This window comes from Aedes albopictus, chromosome 2, assembly GCF_035046485.1.
Source record: "Aedes albopictus strain Foshan chromosome 2, AalbF5, whole genome shotgun sequence".
Classification (NCBI taxonomy): Eukaryota; Metazoa; Arthropoda; class Insecta; order Diptera; family Culicidae; genus Aedes; species Aedes albopictus.
Genome location: NC_085137.1, coordinates 40,564,301 through 40,574,596, shown reverse-complemented (window position 1 = coordinate 40,574,596; position 10,296 = coordinate 40,564,301). Strand labels below are relative to the sequence as shown.

The window sequence follows — 10,296 nt, the reverse complement described above, 5'->3', positions numbered from 1 at the left end:
ATTGTGCAGATCTTTATGGAGGTTAACACGGAAAAAAATTAGAAAATGTCTGAAAAATTATATTGAATAATTTTAATGATATTTTTCCATGAAACCACAATAAATTATCTTTGTTTTAAGGGCTTAACTTTTTTTATTAGTTATTCCGTCTCTGAGATATAAGTGATTATCTGCGTCCGGATTCTAAATGGACAATGCCTTATATGAAGGGATTTTCACTCGATGCCATAGATTGAACTTTATTTCAAAGAATAAAATCATACCCCCTAGACAAAGCAGGATTTATTATAGCTTCAAGAGGGCTGATTTTTACCAAGTTTCCCTTCTTGCTAGGCAATTGCATGTGTGGGTCTGCCCCATAGTTTCGCCGAAGTCGGATGAACTATCGCACACGCCTGACACCGGCCTCATGCGGTTATGTGTGCGTCGTTGCATTCAAGCTGCATTTTGCTAGTATAAATTCATGTTATCACAAGTGCAGTTTGCATATTCGCAATTACTAAAAAATGTCGATCCATTCTCTCCCAATAGAGGTGTTACAGAAGATTTTCACCTATTTTTCATATCGAGAACTGCTGCCATTGTCGCTTGTTTGCCACCGCTGGAATGAGGCATCGGTAAAATTCATTGTGTGCAAGGGAAAGTTCAACGTGACTCGAGCTTTACGAGACTCGGAAGAATGCGCTGAGGAAGGCCGTCTTATCAACCCATCTGTTGTGATTGGAAATATTGCGCGTGATTACCGAGCGCTTGTGGTGGAAGACGGGCAGCAACATGAACTCACCATAGCAGCGTGTGTCCAACGGTTTCCGATTATCGATGCACTTCAATTAGAGGATGTTTTGTGCTGGGATCAGCATTGCCTTTACACTACGTACCAGGGCTGGTTTACTCAATGCAGATTGATTGTTGTTTCACTGCAAAGCTGTCATGGGAGCAAAACGGCAGATGAGCCGCTGGACTGCATTTGGACCATGACGAATTTGAAACGATTGGTTTGGCTAGAATGTGACTATGACCCTTTGCGGAAAGTTACCATCAACGCTCCCAATTTGGAGTCGATTTATTTGAAGGGCAGTAAAGGTTCATCTCCCGGCGAAATAAAGCTCCAATGTGCCCTGCTAAAACATATCGAATGTAAGCCAAAAGAGCATGATTTTCCTGATATGTTCATAACGGATCTCGGAAGCGTCGAAACACTACAGTTGATTCTTGAAAATAGAATAGACCTCGGATTTTTCCGAGGATTACGCCAGTTGACAGATTTGGATTTGACTTTGGACTGCAAGATGAAATCCTTGGATGAATTGATGAACGTTTGCTCTGGACTTCCAATAACGATATTGAATATTTCATGTTCTATCGAAAGGAGCTTCATCAATTTGGAAGAGTTTTTCGCTAACTTTACTGAACTTGAATCCTTGACGCTATGCCGCGTGGATTTCTATGCGGAACGAGACATTCTATTGAGACAATTGAAGAATCTAGAACTTCGATGCGTCGAATATTGCGAAGATGTTACTTTAAACGTCCCAAGCCTGACACATCTGACGCTTGAATCGGATATTCTCGATAAAATAATCTTCACAAATGCTAGCAGCCTTTTGAATCTTAGTCTATATTTAACTTCGGAAAAATTGAAAAACTGCCTCGAACAAACCGTTTTTCCATTTCTAGACATCCATAGAAATGTGGAAAGTCTCACATTGATCAACAAACGGTTTAGAAAAAATGATGACTTTATCCATAAATCAACTAACACACATATATGGCTAAATCTACGAAGCCTTGAATTGCGCTGGATTAACGTGACAGTCGATTTCTTTCGAGTTTTCACCGAGTCGAAACAGTTACATGTCAGCTTAAGTTCACAACATACCTACAACTCAATCCCATATTAATGCTGATTTAAACATTTCCAGAATCTGACTCTAACCGATTGTAACATCGATTGTACAGGCCTGCCGGATGCAGAACACATTCGGTTAGACTCGGTTGAGCGCATGGTTATTGGGCAACGGTGCTACCTGAAAAACACCATTCGGACCGATTTTCCTCTACTGGCAGGGGAGCATTCCTGAGGATTATTTGTGCCTTGCGAGATTGTTTCTAACAATATGTCTATCTATTTGCATTGGTTTGTTTAGTTTATTTGAATAAAAGTTTACGTTGCATGTCTCAGTAGAATTCAAATATTTGAATTGCTTACCTATCCTAATACCTTGAAAGCTTGACCTTGACCCGTGTATAACAGAGATCAATCTTCGTCGGTAATGGGCGATATTCTTTCACGTTTATGGATCTTCTTCCGCCGCCATCTACGAAGTCACCGACATCTACCTGGTTCCCTCAAAGCTAGATTAATTGGATGTTATTAAAATTCCCCCACTGATAGCTATTTGGAATACGACAAGAGTTTTGATAAATTGCGCATCTGACGAATTTCGCGACAACTCGACCAGTGGTTGGCAACACCCTCTCAGAATCGAATGAAACTTGGTGGGCATAAAGACTAGGTTTTTATAAGCAACTTTGCATACTTAAATTTTCGAAAATTTTCAAGAGTAACATTTGAAGAGGGCCTAACTTTTTTTCGAAAATTTTTTTCAAATCGATGTAGCTCAAAAATGACAAGACCTATAGAAAAGTGTTGTATGGGGGACTTTTAGAGAATTGTCCAAGCTTTTATGAAAAAATATTTTAAAAATTCTAAATATATTTTTACACGCTAAAAAATATATTTTTAAAATTAAAAGTCAATTTACAGAAAATGCCCACTTTTTTATGTTTTGAAATTTTTTCCCAAGAAAGTCAATATTATTGCCTAACTTTCCTCCATACATCACAAGATGGGCACATTTAAGGAAAAAAAGTTTTTCTAACAAAAACTTTTTCATGTTATTTTTTTTTAGCGTGTTGCGCATTAACTCGTACAGGATGTATAAAGAATCCTTATACTAATTTAATAACACTCAATGGGCATTACAACTTTGTTTGATTGGGTGCCTTCTTTTTCTTGGCGTTACATCCCAACTGGAATAGAACCTGTTTCTCAGCTTGTTTTGATATCTGAATGCTTAAAACAGCATTCTGTTTGCTGAAATTGTATTATTGTGTGCCTAGAACCAGTGAACTAACATCATTATTAGAAGCGAATGATAAAGAATCGGTTTTATTTCAACAATGGCTAACCACTGATCGATGCAATTTGGAAACTATTACTAAGACTATAGACGAGTTTGTTCCGTATTTTGTTTGTAGAAAAAGTTGATAAGCTTATAACTCATGATTTCATTTATAAAGAACAATCCTCATTTTTGCGGGATAAAAAAGAATCTCTTAAACAGGATGAAGTATTAACAATTTGTGACTTTTCAGAAAATTATTCATTTATCATTCAAAATTCAGCTCAAGGTTACCATTGGAATAATTCTCAAGCTACCATTCACCCCTTTGAAGTGTACTACAGAAAAGAAAATAAGTTGGAAAACTTGAGCTTTATAATAATATCTGAAGTACTTACACACGATACAACAGCAGTTCAGTTATTTATATCAAAACTGCTGGATTTCATTAAACAATCGATTGATTTCTCAAAAATTACTTTCATGTCAGATGGAGCAGCAGCTCATTATAAGAACAAAAAAAATTTGCCAGTTTGTGCAGTTTTCGGTCCAATTATGGATTGGAAGCAGAATGGCACTTCTTCGCAACTTCACATGGCAAAGGTCCATGTGACGCTGTTGGAGGTACTCTCAAGCGAATGGCAAAACGAGCAAGTCTTGCTCGAGATTATGGAAACACAATCACAACTCCTCGAGAACTGTATGACTGGGCAGTTAAACAGTCAGATATACATATAACAAAATTGAATTTCTGCTTTATTTCAAATGAACAATATGCAAAAATGACGGATGAACTTGAAGAACTATACACATACAGTCACGTAAAAACAATACCTGGTACACAAAAATTTCATTTATTTGTGCCAATTTCTGAAAATCAAATTGAAGCGAAGAAGTTTTCGAATTCAAAAGATAATTCAAAAAAGTTTACTTTGTTTCAGATAGACTAAAGATCTAATATTCAAAAAAAACGTTACAATAGAATGTATAAAAGAAGGATGTATATATTGTAGAAAAGAAAATAATTGAATACACATGTACATATGTACATATTTCATCAATACACAAGCGTTTTCATTGATATAAAAGCCTAAAAGCAAATTTGTCTTGAGCCCTTTCCAATATCAAGCACGTTAAGATATTAAAAAAGTAGTTGAGCCCATTAAGTTTTAATGGATTGTCATTAGGATTCTGGATACATTACTGTACGAGTTAATGCACAACACGCAAAAAAAATAAAATGAAAAAGTTTTTTTTAGAAATTTTTTTTCCTTCAAAGTGCCCATCTTGTGATGTATGGAGGAAAGTTAGGCAACTATATTGTCTTTCTTGGGAAAAAAATTCAAAACATAAAAAGTGGGCTTTTTCTGTAAATTGACTTTTAATTTTGAAAAGATATTTTTTAGCGTGTAAAACATTTTTTTATATTTTTTAAATATGTTTTCTTGAAAGCTTGGACAATTCCCTAAAAGTTCCCCATACATCACTTTTTTGTACAACTTATCATATTCGAGTTATATTTTTTGTGAAAAAAAACGGCTAATGCGCAACACGCTAAAAAAACTAACATGAAAAAGTTTTTGTTAGAAAAACTTTTTTTCCTTAAAAGTGCCCATCTTGTGATGTATGGAGGAAAGTTATGCAACAATATTGACTTTCTTGGAAAAAAATTTCAAAACATAAAAAAGTGGGCATATTCTGTAAATTGACTTTTAATTTTAAAAATATATTTTTTAGCGTGTAAAAATGTATTTAGAATTTTTAAAATATTTTTTCATGAAAGTTTGGACAATTCTCTAAATGTCACCCATACATTACTTTTTTGTACATCTTATCATATTCGAGTTATTTTTTGTGAAAGAAAAACGGTTAAAGAACTTTGACTCTTTTTAAATGTTAGTCTAGGTTAATTTTGAAAATACAAAATACGCAAAGTTGCTTGAAAAGGTAAAGTCTTGAAACCTACAAAATTTCATAACATTCTGAGGGTGTGCTGCCAACCCCGAAGACGAGTTGGTGCGAAATTCGTCATCTGTTATTGGCTATTTCCGGTCAAAATTGAGTTAAGGCGTAATTCCAGAAGAATTTCAGAAAACACTCCTGGAGGAAACTTGAAAGGAAATCATAGAGAAATACCAATAGAAATCCCTGGAGCAATTCTAGATGGAAATTTTTGAGAAATCTTGAATAAACTCCTGGAAGAATCTCAGAAGGAGCTATTTGTAGAGTCTCAGAAGTAACTCCTGGCTGAATTTCTGAAGAAAACACGGGAGAAATTATTGAAGGAATCCTGAAAATAACTTTTGGGGAATCTCGGAAGATATCCAGATAGAACTCCTAGTGAAATCTAAGAAAGAAAATCCTGGAGGAAATTCCAGAAGGAGTGAACGGAGGGATGCCGGAAAAAGTTCTTCGAGGAATCCTGGGGAAAAAAATCCTGGATATATCCAAGAAGGAAGTCCTCGAGGAATCCCAGAAGAAATTCTCAGAAGAATCCAGGAAGGAATTCGTGAAGGAATACGAAAAAGAACTCCTGGGGGAATCCAAGAAGCAACTTCTGGAGGGGTTTTGAATGAATGCCGGAAGGGTTTCCTGAAGAAAACCAAGAAGGATCTCATGGAAGAATCCCGAAAGGGACTTCTTTAGGAAACCCAGAAAGAAGTTCTAATGGAATCTCAAAAGAAATTCAGGTTAAAATCCCTGAAGAGATGTCGGAAGAAAATTCTGGTGGAACAGAGAAGAAAACCTTGGATAAACTTTAAAAAAACCTTAGAAAAAAAAAACACCTGGAGAAATCTTCGAAGGAACTTTTGGTGGAATCTAAGAAGGAACTCCGGAAGGAGTTCTTAGAGGGATCTCTGAAGGAACCCCTGAGGGAATAAAAAAAAGAAACCTCAAATGGAATCACAGAAGGAAGTGCTAGAGGAATTAAAAAGAGAGGAATTCTCAAAAATGAGTATCCCAAAAGAAACTCCTTTAGGAATTCCAGAATGAACTGCTGAAAGAATTTTAGATGAAAATCCTGCAGCGTCCTTGAAATGTAGTGGTGAATTTTATTCAAATGAAACTAAATTGATATTCTTAACAGATTTATTAGTGAGCAAACTAATATCTTTAAAAGAGCTCCTAGGTTTATATGGTACTGAACTGTATTGAGAGCATCAACTTCCTGTCCTTCGGCATTAATCAGAAAGATGGGTGGTTTATTGAGTCATTAGCTTTGGTGATAATCTCCTCTGGTTGCACCTATGGTCTAGATGTTGGCGATCTGAACCTGGCAGTCGGCAATATTTTCTTGCTATTGTTGTTTGTTTTTTTTTCATAATATTCGTTAAACATACAAGTTAAAATTGAAATCAATACTAAGTTTCGAGTTATTTTTGCTTTTTGACAAGAAAATTTTGTTGAGGGGGGTGGGGGAGTTGTTTAACAAGCTACGTCATTTATAGGGGGGGGGGGGGGTATCCAAATTTGTGACGAAATGCTACGAGGGGGAAGGGGGTATTAAAATCGCTTTAAAAAGCTACGTCATTTATGGTCGCTCCCTTACTAGGAAATTGCATGTGTGGGTCTGCCCCATAGTTTTGCCGAAGCCGGATGAACTTTCGCACACACCGGACACCGGCTACATGCGGGTATGAGTGCGTCGTTGCATTCAAAGCTGCATTTTGCTAGTATAAATTCATGTTATCACAAGTGCAGTTTCCATATTCGCAATTACTAAAAAATGTCGATCCATTCTCTCCCAATAGAGGTGTTACAGAAGATTTTCACCTATTTTTCATATCGAGAACTGCTGCCATTGTCGCTTGTTTGCCACTGCTGAAATGAGGCATCGGTAAAATTTATCGTGTACAAGGGAAAGCTCAACGTGACTCGAGCTTTACGGGACTCGGAAGAATGTGCTGAGAAAGGCCGTCTTATCAACCCATCTGTTGTGATTGGAAATATTGCGCGTGATTACCGAGCGCTTGTGGTGGAAGACGGGCAGCAACATGAACCCACCATAGCAGCGTGTGTCCAACGGTTTCCGATTATCGATGCACTTCAATTAGAGGATGTTTTGTGCTGGGATCTGCATTGCCTTTACACTACGTACCAGGGCTGGTTTACTCAATGCAGATTAATTGTTGTTTCACTGCAAAGCTGTCATGGGAGCAAAATGGCAGATGAGCCGTTGGCCTGCATTTGGACCATGACGAATTTGAAACGATTGGTTTGGCTAGAATGTGACTATGACCCTTTGCGGAAAGTTACCATCAACGCTCCTAATTTGGAATCGATTTATTTGAAGGGCAGTAAAGGTTCATCTCCCGGCGAAATAAGGCTCCAATGTGCCCTGCTAAAACATATCGAATGTAAGCCAAAAGAGCATGATTTTCCTGACATGTTAATAACGGATCTCGGAAGCGTCGAAACACTACAGTTGATTCTTGAAAATAGAAGAGACCTCGAGTTTTTGCGAGGATTACGCCAGTTGGCAGATTTGGATATGACTTTCCGCTGCAAGATGAAATACTTGGATGAACTAATGGACACATGCGCTGGGCTGCCCATAAGGATATTGAATATTTCATGTTTCTTCGAAAAGTGCTCTGTCAATTTGGAACAATTTTTCGCTAATTTTACTGAATTAGAATCCCTGATGCTACGCCACGTGGAAGTCTATGCCGAATGCGAAATTCTCTTGAGGAAATTAAAAAATCTACAACTTCGATCGATCAAATATTGCGAAGACGTTACCTTAAACGTCCCAAGCTTGACAAATCTGACGCTCGAGTCGAATATCATCGACAAAATAATCTTTACTAATGCCAGCAGTCTTTCGAATCTTATTACATACTTAACTTCGAAAAAATTGAAAAACTCCCTCGAACAAACTGTTTTTCCATTTCTAGACATCCATAGAAATGTGGAAAGTCTTACATTGATCAACGACAGTTTTAGAAAAAGTGATGACTTTCTCGATATATCAACTAACGCCCACATACTGTTGAATCTACAAAGTCTTGAATTGCGCTTGATCAACGTGACAGTTGATTTCTTCCGAGTTTTCGTTGAGTCGAAACGATTAAAGGTGAGATCAAGTTGGAAGCACACTTCGTAATTCGATAATAACGTTCAATAAATTAATTTCCAGAATCTGACGCTGACCGATTGTAACATCGATTGTAGAGGCCTGCCGGATGGAGAACACATTCGGTTGGTCTCGGTTGAGTGCCTGAATACTGGGCAACGGTGCTACCTGAAAAACACAACGCGGGCCGATTTTCCTCTGCTGGCGGGGGGCATTACTGGGGATTTATTAGGATAATGGATGCACTTTATATAGGGGGAATTACCTATTCTCGGCCGTTCTGTTCTCTTCGTCTTAGTTTTTTTTTGTAACCTATTGAACACAGAGTGTGTCTCAAATTCTTCCCAACTAAGCTGAATTATATAGCCAAGTTTCAGGAAATTTGGCTGACAAAAACCCCCCATGACGAACAGTACAAACCTGCCGATAATACCCATTGTCACCCTAGTTTCTAGATGTTTGTAAAAACCGTTACCATTTATAATAATCAGCCTATGTGTTTGTGTCAAATTGTTTACTTACTACTTACTTTCAGTCCTGGGCACCCACGGTGGTGCATAGGGCCGAATTGAAAGGTTTCCATCCTGGGCGATTGCCAGCCATTGCCTTGACCTGTGGTCAGGTCAAATTTCTGTCGACTTGCTTAATTTCGTTATTGAGGCTGCGCCGCCATGAGCCTCTGGGTCTGCCTCTGTTGCGATGTCCTGCTGGGTTCCAGTAGCCGACCCACCTCCACTTTCGCTCCCGAATTTCTGTCGCTATCGGCTTTTGATGACATCGACGATAGAGCTCCACGTTGGAGATCCATTTGTGAGGCCACCATGTACGAATTATATACCGCAGGCATCTATTGATGAAGACTTGCAGCCGTTGAGTGTTCTCCACTGATACGCACCAGGATTCATATAGCAGCACAGATCTCACGTTCGAGTAGAAAATTCGGATTTTGGTGCGTCGATTAATCTGGTTGCTTTTCCATACATTTATTAAACTCGCAAAAGCAGCCCTCGCCTTCTTGATCCGTGCACCTATGTCGATCTTGGTGCCGCCATCGGTCGCCATTTGGCTACCAAGATATTGGAAGCTTTCAGCATTCTCTACTGATTGCCCAGCTACCGTAAAGCTGGAAGGGTTGACCGTGTTTACATCCAACGATTTGGTCTTGTTGACGTTGACGGGATCTCGTCGATTACGATGAGGAACAGTAGCGGTGATAGTATACATCAGGCCTGCCCAACCTTTTTCGGCCGCGGGCCACTGGTGAAATTGCATACCAGTCGACGAGCCAGAAATAAAAATTCGTTAATAATACATTTTTTTTATCTTTTCTTAGCATGGCTAGATAATAGAAAAGAACTTTTTTGCAGATTAATGTTTCTAATGAAATTTGAAAAGTTTTTTTTGATTTCTTACAGAATATTGGAGCTTGACAAAGTATTTAGGAAGTTTCAATAACATGTTTCAATGTAGTACCAGTCACCGTTGTGCAGTACTCTGCACGAAAATGCTCTGTACTGTGCTTCAATGAGGCCGATGATTTTCTCAGGGACACCCTTGCGCCTGAGGGCTTCCCACATGTTTCCGTGATTGAGACGGTCGAAAGCTTTTTCGTAATGAATGAACACCAGGTTGAGAGACTCTTGGAATTCATTGATTTATTCCAGAATGATACGGAGCGTGACAATATGGTCCACACGGGATCGTCCGGCACGGAATCCTGCTTGCTGCCGTAGGAGAGTTGCGTCAATCTTCTCCTGTATCCGGATATGGATCACCTTGCAGAGGAATTTGAGAATAATACACAGTAACATGATGCCACGCCAATTATCGCATACAGTCATGTCACCCTTTTTGGGTACCTTTACTACGACGCTTTGCATCCAGTCGGCCGGAAATGTCGCGGTTTCCCATATGTTGCAGAATAATTAATGCAGTAATTGTGCAGATACTACGGGGTCAGTTTTGAGCATCTCAGCTGATATGCGATCGACCCCTGGGGCTCTGTTCGATTGTATGCTACGGATGGCTGTTTCTATCTCCTGCACTGATGGAGCTTTGGTGTTGATACGGGTAATGCGTCGAACCCTTGGCGGA

General features: G+C 38.7%; 2 protein-coding genes across 2 annotated transcripts; both read left to right on the top strand.

The window, feature by feature from the left end:
* The first annotated feature begins 448 nt into the window (after positions 1 to 448).
* Positions 449 to 2,187, top strand: LOC115265188 (uncharacterized). The gene is made up of 2 exons (XM_029869456.2): positions 449 to 1,856; positions 1,923 to 2,187. Exons 1-2 carry the CDS (start codon positions 507 to 509, stop codon positions 2,079 to 2,081), a joined length of 1,509 nt encoding a protein of 502 aa, XP_029725316.1. The 5' UTR covers positions 449 to 506; the 3' UTR covers positions 2,082 to 2,187.
* A 4,607-nt stretch (positions 2,188 to 6,794) lies between these two features.
* Positions 6,795 to 8,712, top strand: LOC109621846 (uncharacterized). The gene is made up of 2 exons (XM_020076033.3): positions 6,795 to 8,202; positions 8,266 to 8,712. Exons 1-2 carry the CDS (start codon positions 7,288 to 7,290, stop codon positions 8,437 to 8,439), a joined length of 1,089 nt encoding a protein of 362 aa, XP_019931592.2. The 5' UTR covers positions 6,795 to 7,287; the 3' UTR covers positions 8,440 to 8,712.
* The last annotated feature ends 1,584 nt before the right edge of the window (positions 8,713 to 10,296 follow it).

What these genes read in the sequence shown, in the direction of transcription:
- LOC115265188 (XM_029869456.2), top strand. Translation starts at nt 507, where the DNA reads ATGTCGATCCATTCTCTCCCAATAGAGGTGTTACAGAAGATTTTCACC. An exon ending in CCGAGTCGAAACAGTTACAT is followed by an intron (nt 1,857 to 1,922) that starts GTCAGCTTAAGT and finishes AAACATTTCCAG; the next exon opens with AATCTGACTCTAACCGATTG.
- LOC109621846 (XM_020076033.3), top strand. Translation starts at nt 7,288, where the DNA reads ATGGCAGATGAGCCGTTGGCCTGCATTTGGACCATGACGAATTTGAAA. An exon ending in TTGAGTCGAAACGATTAAAG is followed by an intron (nt 8,203 to 8,265) that starts GTGAGATCAAGT and finishes ATTAATTTCCAG; the next exon opens with AATCTGACGCTGACCGATTG.